The sequence below is a fragment of the Thamnophis elegans genome, chromosome 2, assembly GCF_009769535.1.
Source record: "Thamnophis elegans isolate rThaEle1 chromosome 2, rThaEle1.pri, whole genome shotgun sequence".
NCBI classification, from domain to species: Eukaryota; Metazoa; Chordata; class Lepidosauria; order Squamata; family Colubridae; genus Thamnophis; species Thamnophis elegans.
The window spans coordinates 106497690-106523090 of record NC_045542.1 but is presented as its reverse complement, the minus strand read 5'-3'; the positions used below and the strand labels follow the sequence as shown (position 1 = coordinate 106523090).

General features: G+C 35.5%; 1 protein-coding gene and 1 long non-coding RNA gene across 4 annotated transcripts; one reads left to right on the top strand and one right to left on the bottom strand.

The window, feature by feature from the left end:
• Positions 1-411: 411 nt before the first annotated feature.
• Positions 412-23745, bottom strand: LOC116504151 (inter-alpha-trypsin inhibitor heavy chain H3-like). Of its 3 annotated transcripts, XM_032211009.1 has the most exons (21): positions 23626-23744; positions 22584-22604; positions 21696-21862; positions 21083-21187; positions 20735-20897; positions 20418-20528; positions 15418-15543; positions 15197-15313; positions 14064-14232; positions 13793-13918; positions 13461-13642; positions 11931-12116; positions 10230-10369; positions 9664-9818; positions 8588-8593; positions 6816-6872; positions 5765-5878; positions 4201-4405; positions 2158-2327; positions 661-772; positions 412-572 (listed from the first exon to the last, which is right to left on the bottom strand). In XM_032211009.1, the coding sequence occupies exons 1-21, from the start codon at positions 23716-23718 to the stop codon at positions 443-445; spliced, it is 2655 nt and encodes an 884-aa protein (XP_032066900.1). In that variant the 5' UTR covers positions 23719-23744; the 3' UTR covers positions 412-442. The 3 variants fall into 3 exon arrangements, with proteins under 3 accessions (XP_032066900.1, XP_032066901.1, XP_032066902.1); XM_032211010.1 differs by lacking the exon at positions 8588-8593 and having other exon boundaries at positions 23626-23745; XM_032211011.1 differs by lacking the exon at positions 21083-21187 and having other exon boundaries at positions 23626-23745.
• LOC116504152 lies at positions 2326-3029 on the top strand. Its single transcript, XR_004254775.1, has 2 exons — positions 2326-2587; positions 2867-3029. It is a non-coding gene; the product is annotated as an uncharacterized LOC116504152 (long non-coding RNA).
• Positions 23746-25401: the final 1656 nt, after the last annotated feature.

The following is a 25401-nucleotide window of genomic DNA, read 5'->3' as shown; positions in this document are numbered from 1 at the left end:
GCATAAGGTCTTAGTGTACATAAAAGATGCACACGATAAATCATCAGAACAAATTGCTATTGGAGTTGACACACACACACATGCATGCATGCACACAAACATTATTAAAATTTAGGCACAACCTTAGCCAGACATTTTGGGGAGATTTTTGCATTGCAACATATACGTTTTTTCCCCATATTTAATGGTTAGTTTTGTAAACTTGCCTACAGATAGTCAGGAATGAGTAGAAAATAAATGTGTAATTCAATCAAGTTTTCCAGTCTATTGAAATTATATCTAAGCAGAAGATACACATATTGTACCATCAGTTTCAATTATTTGGATTGACAATAAAATCCCCAAGATTAGAATATTTATTTAGATGATATCACAGTCATCATAACATGAACTTTTTCATCATCATCATCATCATAATTATTCTTAAGGTTTATTCTTTTTTTCAAAATATGCTGGGAACAATGTAGTCTGTGTGATTGCCATCAATAAGGCCATCTCCATTGTTGTGAATCAACCAGCAAGGGATATTGGCACCCTGCTGGATATCAGCTACGTAATCCTTCTGCCATCCCCTGCAAAATAACACAGAAAGCAATGAGTTTAGAGAATCCAGTTCATGCAAGTGTGTCAATGGCAGCTAAAATATCAGTCTCTCTTTACCTGGTTACTGTCAGCTGTTTATTTTTCATAATCATGGTGGCTTCTGGTTTTTCTGGATCTGATCCAGGGTGGACCTCAAGTATATCAAAGTCGATTGGGTGGAAAAATTGCCCTTAAAATAAACATGACAGCAGCAGCAATAATTATTAAACAATTGCCAGTCATTTGAGAGCAGAACAGGAACTTGATTAAACAGTTGTCAGTCATTCAAGAGCAATTCTTACATTTGACAGTGCTAATTTTGGCTATAAGTTGGATGTAACTAGTTTTAGAGCTACCCTATTGAGGTCCTAATTCTATTTTTTACTTATACAGAAAGGTTGCATACAGTACATTACTCTCCTGCTTTCAGAGAACTTGCCTTATATCGGTCATAATACCATTGGGATTGGCAATGGGGCACTAAGGTTCAAGTTTAAAATAAGCCTGTTGGATGCTCCAAAATACTGCTTTGGAAATTGTTTGAGCTTTCTGTATGACTGTTTAGATAGTCTGACATATGACAGAGATAAAGAACTACAGATGAGATGAAATGGCTCTAGAAATACTGGTTCTCCCCACTATTGTGTACAACTCCTGTACAATGGCTCTTGATAGGTCTTCATGGCATAGGTTTTTTTTTCTTGCCCCTATATTAAATAAGAAACTGTTAATTAGGGAGCATTTTTTTCTTTAATATGGGAAGGGGAAAAGCAAGGAAGTGTGCCCAGAGCCAAAATGGTTGGCTACATTATCTTTGTCCACCTAATTGTTTCTTTCAAAGCCCCAAAAGAGATAGAATAAACTGGTGATTCTGTTTTTCATCTCTATTCTGTACATTAAAGGATTAAATCTCAGTTAACCAAAACATTAACTAGGCCTTTGGAAGTGTCTAAGATAATTCCAGTTAATCTGAAAAGTTCTAGTGTTTATTAATTCAGAAATAGTCTTCAGTTAATAAATTATCATTTTATTCATTTTACTTTTTATTTTATTTATTAAATTTTTATGCTGCCCAATCCCTATATACAATAATTCTTTTCTATTTTTATCTAATGTTCATCTCTCTCTCTCTCCCTGCTTCTGCTTGTCTTTTACCCCATTCTGCCAGTTAATTGTTTTTGATGTTTGCTGATCTTTAATAAATAAATATCGGGATATATTTATTGCTGTCTATGTCAGCCAGTGTGCTTTATTCTGAATATAGAGATGGAAAGGAATGTGTTGGTATAAACCACATTGGACATTACTCATAACAATACCCCACCCCAAAAAAATCCTACCAAAACCTCAACAACTTTTATACACAATCAATGATAGCAGAAGGCACAATCCAGAAATAAACACTGCATTGCTGGCAGCAAACACATGTAAAAAGCAAGTGTTACTGATTATTTAATCTCATTCCAAGTCAGTCAGGAGTTTAACCTCATGCCATGTCAGAAGACTAAATGCCTTATGAAAGAAAAGCAGAAAAGCAAAACCAAAAAATTATTTAGAATAATATCTTTGTGTTACCTAGTAAACCATGGGTTTGTTCAGATAATCTGTGACTATCCATCATGTAAAATCCCAAGAAATCTTGGTGTAGTGGATGATTCCACACTTGATGTAGAACAACAATAAACTTTGCTCCATTGTCCATCGAAACCTCTACGCTCTCTTTTCGTTTGATCATTAGTGTCAAACTAAGTGGGGAAAGAGAAACCAAGCAGGAAAACATGATTATTAGTGTGCATAATGCAGGGAATCGAATCAGGAAAATTGGTTGCAAGGGGAGAACCATTTCTGGAGAAGGCATCTGTAAGCACATGGCTATTGTTTAAATGAAGCCTAGTATTAAATTTGGCTACAGCCTAACAGTTCTGGCTCTCAACAATGTTCAGTTTCAAAAATATAAATGCCCATAAAAATCCTGTACAATACCCACCTTCCTCACCTTGTCAATGTTTGAATGTTTGAATGTTTATTAACATTTGTAGGCCGCCCTTTTCCCTGATGGGACTCAGGGCGGCTCACATAAAATCAGGAAGGGGGAATACAAACAATGACGTAGACACATATAATAAAAGTAATAAGCAACATTCATTCATCATTCGGGAGGGGCGGCTATCCTTGTCCCCAGGCCTGACGGGCTAGCCAGTTCTTAAGGGCTGTGCGGAAGGCCTGGACGGTGGTGAGGGTACGAATCTCCACGGGGAGCTCGTTTCAAATTAGATTTCTCAAGTTAGATTTCTCAATTGCAGCTGAAACCAATCCTAGAAAATCTTCCACTCTTTAAATGTGTATCTGCTATGCTTTTGGATCGTACATTTTCATAGATAAATCAAAGTAAGTGGTGTCTGTACAGGTAGTCGTCAACTTATCATCATTCTTTTAGTGACCAAAATTACAATGGCACCAAAAAAGGTGACTTATGACTGTTCACTATACTTACAACTGTTCCCTTGGTCACATGATCAAAATTCAGATGCTTGGCAACTGATTCATATTTATGATGGTTGCAGTGTCCCAGGGTCATGTGATCACTTTTTGTGACCTTCTGACAAGCTAAGTCAATGAGGAAGACAGATTCACTTAATAACAGTATTACTAAATTAATGTAGTCATTCATTTAACAACTGTGGCAAGAAAAGCCAGAAAATGGAGAAAAACTCATTTAACAACTGTTTCGCTAAACAATAGAAATGTTGGGCTTAATTGTGGTCATAAGTTGAGGACTACCTGATGGTGTTTTTCAATCTTTGAAGCTTTAAGATATGAAGAATTCTGGCTGGAGAATTTTGAAGGTTGAAATCAACACATCCCAAAGTTACTAAGGGAGAGAAACAATGGTAGCAGAAGAAATTTTCTAGCCATGGACTCCACATCCTTTTTCTGATGTTCTTACCTCAGCCTCAGGGACATAAGAAGATTCTTTCTTGAAATATTATCTCCCTCCCCCCAACTTCACCATTATTTATATGGGTCATCACCTTTTTTTTAAGATAACTAGAACATGGATACATATTTACTTCAATATAGGCCATATTAAGCATCTGAAATATATTGAAAATATATATTTCAAAAATGTATCTCATTGGTTATATTTCATAGGCCATATAGAATAATTGATATTTTATATAATTATTTTTTTATCAGGCATGCCTCATGTTTGCAAAGGAAGTTATAGCGTGTTGCCTTTCTCTGTTGCTGGATTTATTTAAATCTACCTCACTTTAGTTATATAAGGACTGGGCAAACTTGTTTCCTTGTGAAGATAACCTTCTTTCAGGGTAAGTCTGTTGTGGGAATGCATTGTTAACAGATTTGAAACAAGCAGAGATTAAGAGCAGAGCCCAAAGGGAGAGTAGACAGAGAAACATCCATTCTTTCTGACATTCTTTTTTCTCTCATTGCATTCTGCAAAGAAATAAAGATAAGATGTTAGAAATCTGATCTGGTATCTTGTCTTAGGCTTTTGGTATAGGCCAAGAGATGTGCAAAATTACAGACGCTTTAAATTGCCCATCCCTGATTTAAGAATAACACTTTTATATATTAGGAATATAAAAAGCTCACCCAGGCTGTTGCAAGTCAACTTCATGAAACCAACTGAACACTCTTCTTTTCATACCATCATGAAGGATGACACTTTGAGTTGTTATTTCAAGCCTTACATTCTGATTCATAGTTACAATCCCAAGTTTTCCAAAATATGTGTTCTGTGGTCTTACATTGTTGATGCTCTTTTTATCACCAATAAGCTGTCCATTGACAGTAACGCCTAAAGTTCAGAAGGGATGTTAAAGGGATGGCATATGTATAAGTAGCATATTTTTTAAATATGACTTTTCCAGAAGGCAAAATTCTATACTGCGCATTTTTGTTAAGATGGGATTGACGCTAATGAAAATGAAATGTTTATTTCTTTTCTCCCTAATCTTAACCAAAAGTGTATTCCCTTACAATAATGTAGTATTTGTACTGAAAAGAAAGCCATTGGTCCCCTCTTGTATTTTAAGCAATATTGAAATATTTAGTGTAATGAATTATGCTTCCTAGAGTAATTTATTTTTCTCAATCTCCTTTAACTTGGGATAATTACATATTTATTGCTTTAGAAAATAACATTTATTGCTTTAGAAAATATAGGCAAGTAGCTTCTCCAAAGGGCAATGACCATTTATTGGTAATTCCAGCATTTAGAAGTCATATAATGTAGTTCAGGTACCTCTGAAACACATACATCACATTCTGAAGTCTTCTCAATTAAAAAAAATTCTACTCTATTTGGATATGTTTCATGATTTAAAATGATTTAAAATCACATCTTTTCTGATAATCTGCTATTGTGATCATCTCTTGTAGATTGTTATCTAAGAATCACCATGACTTCCTTGAAGTGAGCTCACCTTTTGACATCTGTTACAATACTTTTAAGGTGTTGATATCTAAAGTTGGCACAAATAAACATCCATTCTGAACTAACAAAATGGCATATATACTCAGAACTAAAAGATATAATCTATCTTGAGATATATAGATGGTGAGTGGATTTTAGGATATAGCAGACGTTTTGATAAACTTAGGCAACCCTGAATATATTGTTCATGAGAATTTTTAGATATATTAGCATGAATCAATGTATAAGTGGATATAACAGAATGGAACAATATAATGCATGAACATTTGGAGTACAATACCTATCCTATATGATTATATAGACTTGATGGCTCAATTTTCCAATACTAACCTAGCCAAAGCATGAAAATCACTCCTCATGGAGTTTGAGGAGGGGAAAAGGGGAAGAAAATTATATTGTATTGGGGTACTGTAGTGATACTTCTATTATCTACCTGTCCTGCTATAGCAGACTTTAGAATATGGGATTGTCAGCAACTAATCTAATAATGTGGCAAAACTAGTATATACACCTCCTGTGTGGCAAGCATTCTGGATTCATAATACTTGGCCTGGGCATTATAAAGAAAGTGATACATGTTAGCTGTATCTTTACATGTTATCGGCATATTCTTTAGCCAAAGGAAACAGAAATCAAATGCAATTAGATAGACAATGAACTGATCTAGCAGTGCAATGTCTTTCTTACTTACAATCACGGTTTCGGAAAAGAAAGGCTCACCTGTAACTGGATCTCTTATCAAATTTAACACTACCCCAGGCTCCTCATTAATAGTGAAACAAAGAGCATCTTTTTTCTGGGGTACGGCTATGATGAAGTGTGGGTCTCCATCAACTGCAAAGAGGAAATCACACCAAAATCAGCAGGTCATTTTATTTCTGTGATATCTTTGTACACCACTTAAAATGCAACAGAATAACTTAAGAATAAAAGTATGGAAAGATACAGAATTTCTATTTCGTATATTTCTGTAGTGCCCTTACAGTAGAAAAAACATTCAGAAAGAACATTATTGTAACCTGGGCCTTAGCCTTAATCCAACACTGGAAATTGATAGGAGGAGGTCATTGATTTCATTTTCTTATTATGGAATAATCTCTAGTTGACGATTGAGGGAGCTGAGAAAAAAAATAAGGCCTGTAATCTTTCAGAGGCGGCAATAGTTGCACTAGACTTGATCCGCTCCTTGGAGTGCCTCCCATTTTAAGGTACGGCATGAGACGTTCCAGTCCACACCCAACAATTGGATGTTCTGTCTGAAACAGGAAGAACTGAAAGCCTTTTGTTGCCTTTACTTCATTGATCCACTCTCCAGGACCTCAGAAAGATTTAGATTTTCCTTACTTTTTATTCTTATTATTGATATCAATCAGTGTTTGTGTGTTTGCGTGTCCGCTGCCCGTGTCTGTGAATGTACAAGTGGTGGGTTCTGGATCCCATTTCAACTGGTATGGTTGGAACGGGCCTGGCGGCGTCCACATGGACACGCGTAGCGTGCATGCATCTTAGCACCTCCACAATGCTGCAGCTGCTCAGCAGAGCGTCACGCAGATGCAGTACACACCATGCATGTGCACGGAAGCACCAAAGATTTAAAAGACCAGTAAAGAGCTCGGTCAGATGAGTGGGCCCCCGGAGCACCGTACCGGAACAGTATCCAGTCCTCCGGGCAGACTCCGATACACCTATACCAGGAGGTACCTCCTGCAACCCACCACTGGTACGTACATACGTATGTTAGATATTTATGAACTCTAAAAAAGAAACTTACCACTAGAATAATAGTAAGGGGTAGGTGTAGGTTGATAGCTGGACACTGATTGCGTTCCTGCATAAAAGAAAAGAAAAAGAAAAAAATTGTTTCCACATGTTGTGATTGTAAGTATAACAGTAAACAGTCTTCTCCATTTCAATAATAGCTTTGAAGGCCAGGTTCACATTTGGGGCAGGGAAAGGCAATATTTGGGGTGAATTCAAGGATTACGTAACATTGGAAGGAAGGAGAGAGACAATTGGGAAACCAAGTAATGAAATAAAATTGTGCGCTTATCTTGCATGTTGATGGGCTGAAATTTTTTTGTTTTTTGTTTTTGTTTGCTTTTCTTGGTGTGAGTATTGCGCTTCTGGAATTGTACCTAATTAAGGTTCGCCCTGCATGTATTTTGTGCCTCAAAATAATGGAATATCACTTCTTTTCACTGTTTGGCAATTACGGTAAGATGCTTTGTCCAAAAGAAAGCAAGTTGAGAACTGTGATCTTAGGAATGGATTATTCCGTGTGATTTACTGATGAATTGGAATTGGAAAGAGAGGGAAGGGAGGGAGGGAGGGAGGGAGAGAGCTGACCAATAGGATGGGAATTACACCAAAATCATGCTTCCATCAGCAGTTCATTTTATTTCTGTTAATTTTGCATGTTGATCGGCTGAGATTTTGTTAGTTTTGGTTTGTTTTTCTTGGTGTGAGTATAGTGCTTCAGGAATTGCACCTAATTAAGGTTTACTCTGCACAAATTTAATTTATTTTATGCCTCAAAGTAATGGAAGATCACTTCTTTTCACTGTTTGGCAATTATGGTAAGTTTCTTTCTCCAAAAGAAAGCAAAATATTTGAAGCCTCTACACATCACTGCAGCATCAAACCCTTCCTTAACCATAATTGCCACATTACTACAGAGGTCATTCCAAGAAGCACTGCAGTAGTTAAACATCTCTATAAAGAGCACCAACCTGCTGTGAGTGAAGAAATCACTATAAAAACTAAACAAAAAGAATGAAACACCCACGCAGAGGTTTCAGACTGAAGTCAGAACACCAGATCAACTGTAGCTGACTTTTACTTTTACCATGGATCTGTTGGAGCAAACAGTCCAAATTTGCTCCCAGAGTTGTCTGTAATACAATTCCTTTAAATACTTGGTTGTTGTTTTTATTAAAGGTGGATACGACCTTCCTGGATGTAAGGCAATTCCCATCTGCACAAGCATGGTAGGCAAGATTCAAATGAAACTTTACTTATACTCAACCAAGCTGTACAATAAATTTCAGTAAATTAGGCTAATACTTTAAATTTTATATAATTAAACCTATATATTTATAAAATTGTTCTGAGCTAATAAATGGAATATATGGCATACACTTTTTTTAAAAAAAACCACAGTGTATATTTAAATTTATTCCATTATGAAAATGTATGCATTTCATCTTAAATAAATAGCAAAAGAAATAAATAAAATAACTCCATTAAACCTGACCAATGGAATGCCAAGACATGAAATATGAGGGAAAGAATTTACCTTCAGCTGTTTCCAAGGGTAAATAGAGAGGGGGAGAGAGAGGGGGAGAGGGAGGGGGAGGGAAGAGAGAGCGTGCTGATGAATAAGATGGAAAGATATGAGATCTGAACTTATTTAAAACACCATTGATGTATTATTGCTTTATTTGCTTCTTTTCAATTAGATCTGGAACTCATCATTCAAAGTATAATTATATAATAAGTTCATATTCATATAGAAGAAAGACAAAGAATGACAACTCAATTTACCTTCAGCTGTTTCCAAAGACGATAAAAGACGGAGGGAGGGAAACAGAGAGAAAGAGAAACTTTATTTTTTTTGCTAAACTAGTTTGACTGCAAAACATTATAGTTGACCTATCTCAATAAGGATAGATGGGGGGTGCACTGCACACAATGTCAATTACATATCTCTAAGCAGCTATTTTATTTCTTCTAAAAACAGCTACTTTCTTTCAAAATATTTTTGACTCAAAATCCTCTCTAATTACTCATATTAGAAAACATGGTTCATACAAAATCACTCCCTTCCCCTTCCTCCATCGATTCATGTCATGCGGTTATTTTAGCAAAGCAGCAGCATCAAGACTTTATTTCCTTTAATTCTTCCAGAGATAAATAGGGATGATACATTTCAGTTTGCAATTCTTTCATTTCCAGCTGGGTTTCATGCTACAACAGGACAAAAATTATGAGGCTTTGGGGGAGGAAGGGATCAAATGAAAGAACAACTGTGCTGTGGTGAGGTGAGCAGATAAGCTTAGTTAAACCCATTGTGGTTCTAGAGCTGGGGTGTTCAACCTTGGCCACTTTCAGGCCTGTGGACTTCAACTCCCAGAATTCCCCAGCCATCAATGAAATCCACAGATCTTAAAGTTTTGATGGCTGGACTGCCTTGTTTTAAGGGAGATCCAAGATTGAGAAACATTGCTGTAAATTTTTAAACGGCGTTTTGAAACCATTTAAGTTAAAATGTAAAAAATAAGAACAAAAGATGACAAAAGCCATATTGTGAGAGTGTTCTTTTCAAGTTCTTCTCCTTTGGGGAATACATGTAATGTCAAAATGCATATAGAAAAGAGATAGAGCTTGTGCTGCCATGCCATGATGCTGCTGGCATCAATCTGCTTCCCGTTGGTCTGTTTGCAGATGCTGCTGAAAAGCTCATAATCAAAATCCATGCTTTCCTATCCCAATCTAAGGGGAAAACATAATACCTATTGTTCCAGGATATTCTTGACAAGTTCAACTGTGAATATTTTGAATATTGTCCCCCCAAACACTAAAAGCCAGATACACTAATGCCCTTGTGACAATATCTGTACCTTCTGTGGGTTTGTCAGCAACTGCTTCCTTTACTTTATTGCCTTCTGGCTTTGTGACAACCATGGATGTTAATGGAGTCACAAACTTATATTTCAGAGACAACTCCAGAGCTTTAGCAGTAATATTTTCCTTTTCATCTCCCTCTGTTACAGAACTAAAAGCAAGGACAATGGAGAAGCATTTAGAAATTGTTTTAACCATGATAATATTAATTATCCAGTATTCTTCCACCTTGTAATGCAAATATATATTTTAAATTGTTCTAAATAATAAAATAAATAGGATATGAGCCTCACGGACACTTTGGAAACAAAAGACTTATCTCCTGCAAGATGAAGGAAATGGCTGGGACTTAAAACTAAACTTATCAAACTCTATTGTGAAGTTAGAAGACCTGCAAAAATTATTTTGCACTAGTTCATTCCAGGCATTTTTGAATGAAACTAATGAAACTCATTTTCTCTAAAGTACAATTTTTCTCAAGAAAGGGATGGAAAGGGATTGATTTACCAATTCTCATGGATGTCTCTGGAGTAACCACGGAGTTGAAAAAGTCCAACATTACCGTGCTTCTAGAAGTTGTTGAATTGTGAGATAAGCCCAGAATCTCTCAATATATTCTCCAAATATGTATTGTTGCTCTTCAAAAGCTTTGGTTGTTTCCTCAACATCAGCTTGTTCAGTATAAGTCACCTCATTTAGTGCCTAGACGAAAGAAACGGATTGGATTTATAATTGCACTATAATTTTTCAGCAGTACACTTTTATACAGGCATTAATTTCTTTATTTATGTACAATGAGCAACAGATGGCTGAATTCACATGTATCAAAATATTTCAGGCAGTCTTTAAAGGTTTCAATGAATCCCATAGGTTTCTAACACATTACAATTATTAACCGAGAAGATACCTGTACTGTCTTGCAAGTAACATATTTTGGTTTTAATATTTTTACTCTCTACCTAAATGTGTTTTATATCTTGGTTTGAGTTTGATAAAAGCTGGGTTCCTATGTAATCACTATATAACTATTTTTTAATAATAAATAAATAAATACCTTTTCCCCCTCCCTGCCAAATCTCAAATTAAATCTTACATCTGTCCAGCCACTCAATACATCTGATGAAGTGTGCTGCCATTCAGAAAAACCTGTATCTTTGACTAACATTGGTTAGGTGGACAAGGTGCCATCAGTCCCCTTCTAATATCTTGCGTTGAGTGGATGATGCTTTATTTGTCATCCAGGCTCAACATGACCATATAGCTTTCAGCCATGTAAAACTAGTAATATATTGATGTCTCACTGCATGAAAATTCTTTGTTTCAGTCTTGTGACAGGTGAAGCTGATGTTTAAATGTGGATGGATGGATTGGATACGGCTTGGCAGTTTAAATTCAGTTTGGCTTGGCAGTTTAAATTCGGTTTGGCTAGGTATTAATAGCAATAACACTTAGACTTATATACTGCTTCACAGTGCTTATATAACCCTAAGCGGTGTTATAGAATCTGCATATTGCCCCCAACAATCTGGGTCCTCATTTTACCCAACTTGGAAGGATGGAAGGCTGAATTAACCTTGAACTGGTGGGACTTGAACAGAAGTAGCCTGCAATACTGCACTCTAACCATTGCACCGCCACATCTCTTGAGTGAAATAAGTAAGTGTAGTAATTAACCAATATACCCAATGGTGGGATTCAACCTGTTCGCACCACTTCAGATGAACTCGTTGTTAAATTGCTGGCTGGCCCCTCCTCTCCTTGCCCCTTCCAGCAGTCCCCACATGCCATGTTTTTACTCCCAGGAGACTGCAGGCAGCCTACTAGGCACAAAATGAGGTACGGGGGGTTTCCCCCCACGGCCCATTTTTGCTCCCAGTGGGGTACAGAAGGCCGAGTGCTGCCTGTCAAACCCCTGACCACTCCCACCATGGCCATGCCCTCCCAGGTTGTCTGTCATTAGGACAGACAACCCGTTGTTAAATTATTTGAATCCCACCGCTGAATATAATCTGGGTGCTTTCCTATCTCTAAAAGCAATACAGATAGAGACCATCTCCCAAATTAAAATTTTCAAAATTAGTTCTGACTTCTGGAACATTGATAGAGCCAGGTAAACTACCTAATGATTTCCCCTGAAGTATTTACTCTCTCAGCAGTGTTCAGAAAATGATTGTTCTGGAACTGTGAATATTTTTTTTTGTGTTGTAAAAACTGGAATCTCGTAACAATATTTTGAGGAATGTGGGATTTGAAAGATACTTACCCCTTGAGCTTTTACTTCTGCTGTGATACTGTTCATGTCATTGTCTGTAATTCTTCCAGCCACAACTATTTCAGAGCCGTCATAATAATGCTTAAAACTGTTTTGAGTCAAATCTGAGATGGCATTGTCCTTATAGCCTAACTCCACTTCAGTAAGCAAAGGATTGGCTACTTCATCATAAAAACCCTGAGAACAAAATAGATATTAGGGTTATTAACTGTAACACTAAAAGGGTATTTCTTCTCAAAATCAAAATATTGCAAATGAGAGGCTGGGTTTTTTTTTTAGACTCAGTATTTTTCTGTTATCTGAATCTAGACCACCCTTCATCTGGAAAAGTACTCTGGAAAACAGAACTCTTGTTGAAAGTGTTGAATCTTTTTAAAAACTTGTCCTTTTTTAACATCAAAATTTTGTATAGATATGGAAAAAGGGTATTCTATGAAATGGAGGATTAACCATGTGAGTTTAGATGTAGCAATAACATTAAACATGTGCAGTGAAAAAAATAGGACTATTTTACTGTACATGTTAATAAAACACTTTTAAAGTCTGATGAGTTTTAATTCTTTTTAATCAGAGAAAAGGTATAATTTTTTCATTGACAATTTTTACTAACATAAAGCCTTTCTGGGCATCTTTTCCTATTTTTCAAAGCCTCCAATTGCTAGACAATCCCTTTTTTAAATTAAAAAGAACTACTTTCATACAGTATATATTCCCTAATATAGGTTCTCATGAGGTAAATTTTCCTGATTTGAACAGCTTTTTCAAAAAAAAAAAAGAAAGAAAGAAACTGACATTCTTAATAGGACACATATTGAAACAAAATATTTTTTTCTAGCTTTTTTACCCAGCCTCTCACTTCTTATTAATTTTTCCCAGGAAAATATGAAGTATGATATGGAATGAAAAACCAATTGAACTTAGACTTATATACCACTTCATAGTGCTTTACAGCCCTTTCTAAGCTGTTTAAAGAGTCAGTACATTGCCCCCAACAATCTGAATCTTCATTTTACTGACCTCAGAAGAATGGAAGGCTGAGTCATACTTGAGCCTAGTGAGATTCAAACTGCCAAATTGCAGGCAGCCGACAGTCAGCAGAAGTAGCCTGCAGTACCATATTATAATCACTGCACCACCATAGCTAATGGTAGTTAGTTGCCTGAGAAGGGGTAAAGTTTCATCCCACTAGAGTGTGCTGATTTTTTTGCAAGAGGCCAGAAACAAGAGAAAATGGTGGCTGGGGTCAGGATCTAGTCAAAAACTACAGAAAAAGATGCACCTGGTTGGTCCCAGGACTACTTTAGAAAACTAATTGATGGGATGATGAAACTTATTATTTACAATGGATTCCTATATTTTCTCACTTTATGTTTCATGGTATGTAAACTTATTCTGAGTTGATCACCACAATGTAGGAGGGACATATATGCTAATCTCTCTTGGTTACTTTTGGATGCTAAACACCTCACATTTTGGATGAGATGAGGTAAATATCAACCTTTCATATGCTTATTCTTCTACCTGTAGTTGTAAGGCTGCATCTGAGTCTTCATAGATCCGACGAGCCACACCATTGTTTTCTGTTGCTATTCTCTCTAAAAATGCATAGTCAACATCATAACCAAAGCCAAGATTGTATATAGGATATTTTCCTTTAGTTGCATTCCTAGCATTTGCTTGTATCAGTTTGGGATGCGTTACACCTGAACAGAAAGGATCACAAAACACAACCAGTTTAAAGATGACACATGATCATGAGAGTTGTGGTGTATAGTATGGAGAAGACTATGTGAAAACAAGGAGACTGAATAGCAATCTTTATTCCCATATTCATCGGTCATTCAGTTACTTACCTACATTGGCCTCCCCATCAGATAACGTGATAACTAAAGACGCACTTCTTTCAGGTACAGATTTCAATTCATGAGCTTTATTCAGCATTTCAATGCCAGTCAATAAACCATCATTAAAATTTGTTCCTACAACGTGAAAGCAGGGTTTCAAATTTTTGAGCATATGAAAATGGAGATTCAAATATTTTCTATGTAGTGTTTTTAATATACCCATTTTATTTTAACTTTATTCTAATATATCAATTTAACTTTAACATTTTTTTCTACTTACCTCCCCGTGCATATATTTGGTGAATAAATTCCTTTGATTGATTCACATTCTCCGGAGTAGCTTGAATTAAGTGATCTTTCCATTTTGAAACTGAACTTTCAAACAGGATCATATTGAAATGATCTTCTTCCTTTAAGTCTCCCACTATTTTGGTCAAGGCTTCCTTTGCCTAGAATTATTTCAAAAAAGATATTTGGAGACCTCTCAACTTTCAACAAAGGACTCTGCTCCATAACCCAATCTGGCTATTAGTTAATTATATAAGTTATATAAGGCTAAAAGTTAAGTTGTTATATGACAGAAGCTATCAGCTCCTAAGTCCAGATGTTATGCCCATGTCCTGCTGTTGCCACCAACATCATATGATGCTACAGATCTTTTGATGAAATTTGTTCACTTAAGATCTTCAATTGTTTAACCCAAGAGTATATACTGTAAAACCAAATGTTTATGAGGGGGAAAAAAACGCCCTTCTTTTTTTTTAAAGATAGATCTCCATACTAAGGCAACACTCCATTGTCTCCTAACTATAGTCAAAAGATAAGTAATATTGTGCAGCAGTCAGGCTCCACACCATTATCCTTGAACAATAAGTATTACATTTAATATATATATTTCATAAATAAAAATTGGCTAAGTCTTTTCTGACTTAAGTGAGATTTTGCCTTTCTTCCATGAAATTGTAAGATGTTTGAGATAACATGAAATCTTTCTAGAGAGATAGCTAAGATTTTTTTAAAATGATAATTTCAAAAACATGTTAGTCTTTTAAAAAGATTACTGTTAAGTTTTATCTTTTTAAAATAATGTTTTGACTCTTGACATAATTCATGAAATATATGGCCTAAATTATCGCCTGGTAGTTATGCAGCCCAGTTCCAAACAGACCCAGGTTTTGGGGGACCCTGGCCTAAATCAACACATATAAAAGGAGACTTAGCTGAAGGTTAAGTATGAAGCAGTACATTTTAATTACAATACTTTCAAGATTACTATGCTACATACTCTACTATATGTATAAATCTTGCAAGGCAGAAATAACTTGGAGTAAAAGATTGTAGGACCTGGTTTTATCTGCTCTACAATTTACCATCCTTTTAGCAATATTACAAGAATGTGTGTTCTTTACTTACTTGCTGAATTTTCTGTCCATACATGGAACCACTGACATCGATTACAAAGGCAACATTCTTAGGTAAACGTTCAAGGATTTTTGGTGCAAAAAAGTGTACAAAGTATCCATTTACTACCTAAAAAATATTGATAAAAATATTAGTCATTTGTGGTAGGGTTTTTTGTTTGGATTTGTTTTTGTGCTTTTATATTAGTTCAAGTGTCAAACAACTAGAGTTACCTGTAAATTATTAGGAGAATCTCTGTTCACATCATACTTGATGACAAAATCTCCTTGTAGCAGAGTAGTTGTACAATTGTCACAGGTTCGTTGTTGTTCAATAGTAGGACTGAATGATACATGGCCCTTAAAAAAGAAGAATTCTTTAGCTTAACTATCAGCAAATGAGGAAAGCACATTCTATAAAAGTTTTGTTTTCATTTAGAGATCCAGGATAATGACCCATAATATTTCTCAGTATACTGTATTTTCTGCAGTTTATATTCAAAGATTACTTCCACACATGCTTTATCAATTTAGAGGCCTATTTTGCCCTTTGTTCACTCTTTAAAACAGTGAGCTATAGGCCTACAACATTTACAACAAGCTTGTAAGTACCCTGTTTCCCTGAAAATAAGATCTCCCTGGATAATAAGCCCAATTGCGCTTTTAAGCACATGCACTAAAATAAGCCTTCCCCCCAAAATAAGCCCTTTGCAAAAATATTGCAACACAGCAGGAGCCATGAGGTGACCATGGTCAATGCCTCCTGTACCTCATAAATAATAAGACCTCCCAAAAAAACACCAAGCACTTATTTCGGGAGTCAAAAGAAAATTAGATCCTGTCCTATTTTCAGAGAAACATGGTAGTGTATGGGTATATTTATTACAACAACTAAAATCTTCAATAATTGAAGTAATAAACAGCTTAAAACTAGAAGCTATTGATTCCTTTATTATACATGTAAAATCTCTGAGGAAGGATGACTTGGGAGTTTTTAGAGGAATATTTAGAATGGGATGAGCCAGGAGCCAGGTATAATTTGAATTATTAAATATTGCAAGATCCAAATATTGCATGTACCAGTCTTTCTGCATGTGTAGGAACAATGAATGCAAGAAAAGCTAGTAGTGGGAAATTTAGTTTTTATCTTCTTTTTTTTGTCTAAAAAAGTACTCTGCATATCTTACTCTGCATTGCCTCTTATTAGCTACACTTATATGGCCACGATTATTTCATTCATTCATTCATCCGTTCATTCATTCATTCACTTGTTGTATTTGCATGTTGGTATTTATTACTTTTATTTCCTCCTTCATTGAATTTATTTCTTACTTTTTCCATAATGCTGAATGTACCATACCATTTGTACACTGTTAGGCCTTATTTATGTTCTGCAATAAAGAGCCTATTGAGTTTTCGTTCATACTAACTTCCAGATTTCTTTCTAGCAAACCAAGTCAAAAAAGGAGGACTGTCTGATTGTTGCCCACCACTGACATCACTGCATGTGGTCCTGCACTGAACATATATTGCTTATTCTCTCCCCCGTCCCAAGAGGGTTGTGTTGGTCAAGAGCAGAGAGTAATTTATTTTAGTTTAGGAAGGAAAAGAGGTTGACAGTCTGCAAAGCAGGCAGAAAGGCCATGATCAATCCAGCAAGGCGATCTGCCTCTATTGAACTGCTGAATGACAGAAACTATATAAAAGTCTTCTTTCTAATAAAAAATACTGCTGTGATGCTTCACATTCTGAAAGAACCAAGGACAACAGAATTGGGAAACAAATAAGAAAACAGTCAACTGGACTTGTTTCTCCTAGGAGATGTTTTTCCATGAAGATGTTTTGCTTCTTGGATGAGACCTGGATGATTGAGAATCTCCACAGGCATCTAGTCATGATGGATCACCTTTTTATAGAAAGTGGTCCCTTACTAGTAGATTATACTGGGAAAAGAAATGTGGTGTGAATTTCAGAAGCTATTCACTACTGCAGCATGACTTCTCTCAAGTGTCTATGATGCTACATTAAACAATGTAACTACACTACATTTAAGTCATTAAGCTAATTGCTTAAACTGCTGAATGCATTATCTGTTCATAGGAATTCTTTTCAGGAATTTGGAAAGCTAAAATGTAGGGGAAAGTTCTCATTTCCTAATGACTATCACTTTTGAAAAGTTTTTATGTACTTTCTTAAAGAGGAAAAGAGTTATGTAAAAATAAACACAACCTTTTTTGCAAGAGTGAGTAACATATCTGAAAGAAAGCCTAAGACACTGCACCCTTAATATTGGGAGTAAAAACACAGGAAAGGAAGTTGAGAAGTAACTGAAATGACAAAGGATAAAACATGAAAAAATAGTTTCCAACATCCCACAACAAAACAACGTGGCAGAGAGGAAAACCAGAATCTCATGCAAATGACAAGACACATGATTCTCCATGATGGACTAACAAGGTAATATTGGAAAGAATTAGTAATGTTTGCAACTTCCAGTACAATCTATGCATAAAAGACAAAGATGAATCGTGGTATAAGATGAAGCCAATGTGAAGCACATTAAGTGTTGGAATTCAAGGTGTATGTATATATTTAATGCCTCATATAACTATCCTCTTCACTCTGCAATATAATATACTTAAGATATGAAGATATTAATAGACACAAGAAATATAAAATGCCTAGCATTCGATTAAAATAGACACTGGGATATTTTGATGAAGACAAGGACTGAATATTGCAATTTCATTTAGAAATGTCAAGATGAAAAACAATAGTGCAGCTTTCATAGCAAGAAGAAATTATTGAACTTTCGTAATACAGAAGAAATTGAAGTGTTGCTATAAGCAGAAACAAAGGTTATTACAATGGAATCTTTATACCAGCAGTGAAACACATTTCATCATAATATTCTTCACTGGTTTAGTTTAGCTTATTAAATGTCTCAATTTCAAAGAACTCAGAGCAGCTTCAAGAGAAATGTTGCTCAATACCTATATGTAAAGACCACTTTCCTATATGAAGAAAGGCATATATATGTAAAAGCTACTATGATATCAAATAACTTGAAAAAGAAAGACTTGTTCAAGTTTCAGAAGAGTGTCTATGGATTCAAACATGTAACTTGATCCTTGTCTATACACCAGATAGAAGAAAAAGAAATCTACATTGACTTTGTTGTTTCTCTGTACACACATTATTTTCATGGGGCATAAAATATTGCTGCATAAATATTGCCTATCCCTGATATAGGGAAATGTTTGGGAACTAAGTTTACTTTTGTGAAGTATTCTCACATAATTTTGTGCCTGTGTCTTTGATTGTGGTTGCTCTATGCCATGTCTCATTTAGAGCTGACTGGTACATGTAGTAATATTGGGAAGAATTAGTAATGTTTGCAACTTCCAGTACAATCTACGCATAAAAGACAAAGATGAATCAAAGATGAAAGGTGGTATAAGACCAAACCAATGTGATGCAGATTAAGTGTTGGAATTCAATGCGTATGTATATATTTAATACCTCATATAACTATCCTCTTCACTCTGCAATGTAATATACTTAAGATATGAAGATAATAGACACAAGAGATATATAATGCCCAGCATTCTATTAAAATATACAGTAAGGCATATTTTGATGAAGACAAGTACTGAATATTGCGATTTCATTTAGAAATGCCAAGATGAAAAACAATACTGCAGCTTTCATAGTAAGAAGAAATTATTGAACCTTTATAATAAAGAAGAAATTGAAGTGATGCCATAAGGAAAATCAAAGGCCACTTGAGACCCCAACCATCGATAAGATACTCAACAAAGCAATGCTTTCAAAATGATTTCTCTTCTAGCTCAAAAGGAAGATATACTAGATTCTTCCACAAGGCACCACATGTAGGGAGGACAAATAGCTACATGCTGGAGAAAAGATATTGATTTTGTTTTGCTAAAAAACACAGACTTTCACAGAGGTACCGAAAGAGAGAATGATCTTTGGATACAAATTGGTCTTCACAATTAGTGTTATGAAGAAGACAATACAGTGTTTAATTCTTCAAGATGTGATGGGTTGCCAAGAGGTACTTCCCAAAACATGGCAAAGATTACAATGGAATCCTTGTACCAGCGGTAAAACACGCTTTCATAATAATACTCTTCAGTAGTCTGATTTAGCTTATTAAATGTCTCAACCTCAAAGAATTCAGAGCAGCTTCAAGAGGAATGTGGCTCAATACCTACCTTATATATAAATACCACTTTCCCATATGAAGGAAGGCATATATACTGTATGTAAAAGCCACTATGATATCAAATAACTTGAAAAAGAAAGACTTGGTCAAATTACAGAAGAATGTCCATGGATTCAAACATTCAATGTTTGGATGCAATGGCTTGGAATGGCTTGGAATGAAAGACTGAATCACATGTTTTTTTAAGGAGCAGACTTGATCTATGTCTGTATACAGGATGCAAGAACAAGAAACACACATTGACTGTTGTTTCTCCGTACACAAATTCTTTTTATTGGGTATAAGCTATCTCCCTCAACTTTAAAAAAAATACTGTAAAGCAGAAACTTTGAAAATGGGATAATTAGACATGATAAGATTTTCAATATTATTTTTTGGGTTTAACCCCCATCTACTTTTTTGAGCCTTCATTTACTTTTTCATTCTGACCCACCTATTTTTTGTAAGTGTAGCTATTCTAAGAAAATATTGCCTATCTCTGATATAGGGAATTGCTTGAGAACTACTTTTAATTTTGCGAAGTATCCTCAAATAATTCTGTGTCTGTATCTTTGATTGTGGTTGTCCTGTGCCATGTCTCACTTAGAGTGCTGACTGGAACAAAATAACCTGACAGCTAGATTGCTTTTAAGAAATATATTCAAGGTGTCATTCTTTCTTTCTTTACTTCTGGATAGTGTTATAAGTCATGTCAGCAATGTAATTTTTCCTTAATGCTTGTGAATCCAATTGGCCTCTTCTGTACTTACTTACAACCAGGGGAATCTGTCGCAAATGTGATGACTATGATCTTGGCAGATACCCATGCTTCCAACTCATTATCGTTAATCCTCAGTTAACAAGGGTAATTGTGACTGGGATTCCCACTGCTACACAATACACATAGCAACAAAAATCCTGGTAGTCCCCATTGCTGTCCCGCAGGTCATTAGGCAAGAATTACATATGTATGACTCACCCTTCAAAATTCTATTACCAGACATACCTTTTTTCCTGAAAAAGATTTTTTCACAACTGGTAGCAGTTCGTTGCTGAGGAATGTCCCTTCAACTTCAAGTTCACTGATGCCTTGAGGCTCAAAGATGTTTGCTTCAATCTGTAACATTGATTAAAAATTATGTTGACATTAGCAAGTGAGAAAAAAAATCAGAGAGACCAGTAATATAAACTGTAAACAAAGCATTAAAAAAGAATTAAATTCATATTTGTTTATACATTTCTTTCTAAATTAATAGTTCTGAGCATCATTCACAAATTTCTAAAAACTACTACAAGATAAAGTGACAATACATATGATCATACCTTGAATTTATTGACAAGCTGCTTTGGGTTTACTTTGATAAACACCTCGTATTTTCCTAATTTTCTTTTCAAGAGTTCTTCATAAGTCAATTGAAAAGTAACTTTGCTGGATGATGCAATGTTGACCGAAACACTGAATTTCTCTGTTTTTCTTCCAGCAGCCCTTCACATGTTAAACATAGTAAGATTCATGAAATTCAAGCAATGATCACATTTCCTCATTCACATATAGCCCACCATTTAATACTTTCCTTTGCATTTTGTTCATTTATTTAGCATCTGCTGAATAAATACTTAGGACAGGAAATGAAATAAGGAAACAGATTCTGTTTGGCCTCACATACTTACTTCACAAGACCTGCAGTCTCGCCTCTTGAAACTGCTTGTTGATACTGCTTTTGGGCAGCTTCTTTTTCCTTTATGATTCCAGGATAAGTGACACCATCAACTGTCCTATTGAAGAATACGTCAGATGTCTGAATATGTGTGCAGACAAGTTATTGGGTCCCCCTCCTTCAGTTCATCAAGTAAAGGAGATATTTGAGAGGTAAAACAAAGAGACTGGAAAGAATGCTGCCTCTATAGGACTGAAAACTGAATGAAGAAAGATGAAGGAAGACCTTTTCTGGTTATTGCAGAGCAGATTGGTAAAAACTCTACCCAGAGGACAAGTTTATTTCAGAGGAGCTTATGTAACAGGAGGCCACATTTTGGATGATCATTAAAAAAAATGAAGGTAAGAATAATGCCATGATGGAATCAGTTATCTAGACTGGTAAGAACGGAGAGCTTATGAGGGAGGCCTTAGTTTTAAATTTTGAGCACATAATTGGATCAGGTGGCTACAATGTCCTCTGTAACCCTGTGGTTCATGGTAGTTATTCTGTTAACAGTATTTGAGTGGCTTAATTATCACTAGATTGATCTCCAAAGCATAGAGAAAAAAGAAAATGATACATACAATGTAAAGTTTGTAATAAAGGCTGTTTTAGGAAGCTCCACATCAAACTGAGCTTCCTTGGACACATTGGCACGATTCACAGCTCGACTAGTGATGACGTTACGGGAAAACCTGGAGGTAACACTGCAGTCAATTTTCACCCAGTAGATTTCTATGGCATGGGTGTGCTAGAGAATGAAAAAGTCACATGGTTATACAGAAAAGGTGTTGCTAATATATAATCTTTATTTTAAATACTTTTCTTTGACATAGCTCAAAGATCTTCCACAAATACCACGCTTCGTACATAGTATTTATTTTAATATTAATTACATTTCATTAATTTTTTTTTACTTACGAAGTGTTAATTAATTTGAAACTTAGCTCAATCATTTTCTTCTTCCATTTCTGTTATTTTTTAAAAATGATATCTAAAGGCGATATCTAGAAAATTATATCTTGGGGGAAAGTGTGGGTTAGATTTTTATCTCTGATCTTCACAAATTCTTGTATTGTGTTTTTAAGAAATGATTTCTTATAGGGGACGAAAACAGGAACAAACTTCTAAAACATTTTACTTTGTTTCTGTGAGGGAACACAAACATATATTTTTTGCCCCCTGAATCCATGAATGAGGTACTCCTTCATAAAAGTGCATGATTGAGGCCTTTGCACACTTGCACATGATGGGTATTTTGCAAGAGTAAATGAAATATGCCATTTGCTCAGAAATAGACATTCCTGAACACAAGAGGACTGATTTCTGAAGAAATAAATGCAACTTTGGAGCTGAGTAAATGATTTCTTGAAGCCCAGCAAGGCAGATACATATTACTAAGAGCAAATATTTGTATTTCGTATGTGCCATCTAAACTTAATGATCAGCATTCAAAATGAAAGGTTACTTACCACATCAGTGGCATTTCTCTTCTACAAATAAAGAGTGAAAAAAAGGATTAATTATTGCCAAACAACAGATGCTGTATCCTCCCAAATATGCTGCATAGTAGTTGCATGTTATTCCACATTTCTCTTCATTTAAAGTGAGAGCGTCACAATAAATGAGAGTTTCCATAAAATGAAGTCTGAATAATCAACATGCATGACATAGGGTGGGTTCTTATCAAGCAAATCCCTACCATTTTACCAACCTATCTAATTTAGAAACATTAATTACATGAACAGAAAATAAGAAACATCTGGAAAATATGCCATAAATTACCATACTAACTAAGATAAATACCTTTACCTAATAGAGTTTTTCTACCATTCCTCAGAAACATATCCGTGGAGCTGCCTCAGTAAAATTTTAGGTACAGTAAGTTAGATATAAACACAGGTGAGGTGGATAGCTCTCTCATGTAATGTAAAGTATGTATAAATGTATGTATGTATATACCACCATGAACACCTCACAATCACACATACAAAGATGCAAGTACTCCTTGCTTTATCTGATTTATTCTTTCTTAATTCAGTGTCTTCCCCCCAAAAAATTGCTGAAGTGCACAACAACAATGTACAGCATATAGATCCAAAGAAAGCCAATTAAGTCTGGGTCCAACACAACCCCCCTCAAGGTATGTCTCAGCAGCTCATCAAAGAAGTCCCAGGACTTGCTAACAGGCACAGTAAGGGACCACAGCTCCTTACTGGTTTCAAATCTTTGTTAAGGTCATAGACCAGCATGACTTTCCCTGCTTCATATCCAAATGCAGCACATATGAGCCAGGCAACTCAAAGCATGAGATTTCATAGGCAATCAGTTAACATGAATTTTAGAATTTCAGTCAAATTAAGCGTACTGGTAAGTAAAGATATCCTGAATCAGGCAGGAAAAGGCTGAAGAAGTCTTGAAAGGTTGAGACAGTAGATTTGTGATTGCTGTCCAAAGCTTTAAAAAAAATTCTGAGGAAAAAAAGAAGCAAACTTTATATATTTAGCTACATACCTCAATGTTTCTGAGTGGGTGTATCAAAATATCTGAAGTTACAAGAGCAGGAATAAGGGCCAGTAAAATGTAACATGGGATACTCTTCCCCATGTTGGAAGAAAAAGAAAAATGTCAATTTGGAAGGGACTTTATTTGTAGTGAATTTTGTAAGTAGTCAAAGAGTAACACTGAAGTAACTATGGCAAATATTTATCTTTGGAAAATGGTTGATGAAATTTATGCATGAAAGTTAGAGTCCAAGGCCAGAAAAGCACATTTTAGCCTCTAATCTATCAAGCCCAAGTTTACCCACTATGTCCTATGTAGAACACCTTTAAAATTAAATCTTAAATTAGACTTCACATCTGTTTCACCAATGGGGTCAGAAATTTTGAGATTTCTTGAACTAGCACTTTGATCACCTGGATAAATTTCCCACTGGAGACTTCTATTTCATTTAAAGTCATTACGTTTTTATGCATGTAAATTAGGATTGGTGTCTCTCCAACCTTCCTGGCTGATGATTATTTGGAATTTTGAGTGCAGTATGTTTGAGCACTATGGCTGCCTAGTGAACTGACAGGGATTGCTGATCAGCAAACATTGTCAGACGACATACTTCTGCATTGAAGACTCTGGAAACAGGATGTGGTGGCGCCACCACAAGAGCCGTGGTGGTACAGTGGTTGGAATGCAGTATTGCAGACTACTTCTGCCGACTGCAATTCAGCAGTTCAATTCTAACTGCCTCAAGGTTGACTCAGCCTTCAGGCCTTCTGCACTCAGTTAAATGAGGACTCAGATTGTTGAGGGCAATATGCTGACTCTGTACAACATTTAGAGAGGGCTGTAAAGCCCTGTAAAGTGGTATATAAGTCTACGTGCTATTGCTAAGTGCACACTTTATGTAAATCTATTATTCCTTTATTGGATTTCACTTTGCCTTTTCTCTAAAATAATGTTTTTATTCTTTTGTTCTCTTTGTTTTGTAATGCAGTACCTGATATATAACATATAATATTCTTTATTGGACAAGTGTGATTGGACACACAAGGAATTTGTCTTCAGTGCATAAGTTCTTAGTAAACATACAAACAACAAAGTAATATAATTATAAGATACCTATAGTAAAAGGTAATAGGAAAGATAAGAAAGATAATAGTAATACACTGATTTCTGAAATGAAGTTTAGATTGTATTTCATTTGGCAATTCTCTTTCTTCACTTGATATAATTGAAAGTAGTAGAATACCCTTTTCCAATTATTAAAACTGTTGGGGGGGGGAATAGAAAATACTGGCCAGGTGAATTCCACTAATCTGTTTTTAATCTGTTCCCCCCCTCTCTAATTTGAAAGTTAAGCTTCTTTACAATCTTGAACAATCAACACAGTTGCTGATCTTCAACTCCGGAGGATTGTAAACAAGGAGAAAGTGATGCACTAGAGTGGATTGTGAGAACTATTCTAGGTGTTTTTTCAGGTGAAAATATGTGATTTCTAAAGCCTGCTGGATTACACATGTTGGATAAACTATAATCAAAACTACAGTATATATGTTCATGAAAGTTTAAATTGGTAAGCTGTATGAAAAACTGCACACGTTCATAAAATTTTAATATATGAGATTAATACAGTTTTGGGTTTTTTCCTTTACTGTAAAATGAATTTTGACCAAATAGAGTAATAATTGAATGCTCCAACATTGGAAGAGATTGGAAAACCATTTGTCTGAAGTAGTGTAGGGTTTCCTGCCTTAGCAGGGTATTGGACTTGAAGACCACCAAGTTCCCTTC

What these genes read in the sequence shown, in the direction of transcription:
- LOC116504151 (XM_032211009.1), bottom strand. Translation starts at nt 23,718, where the DNA reads ATGGGGAAGAGTATCCCATGTTACATTTTACTGGCCCTTATTCCTGCT. An exon ending in AGAGAAATGCCACTGATGTG is followed by an intron (nt 21,863 to 22,583) that starts GTAAGTAACCTT and finishes TTCATTCTCTAG; the next exon opens with CACACCCATGCCATAGAAAT. An exon ending in GATAAGAGATCCAGTTACAG is followed by an intron (nt 4,406 to 5,764) that starts GTGAGCCTTTCT and finishes TCTGAACTTTAG; the next exon opens with GCGTTACTGTCAATGGACAG.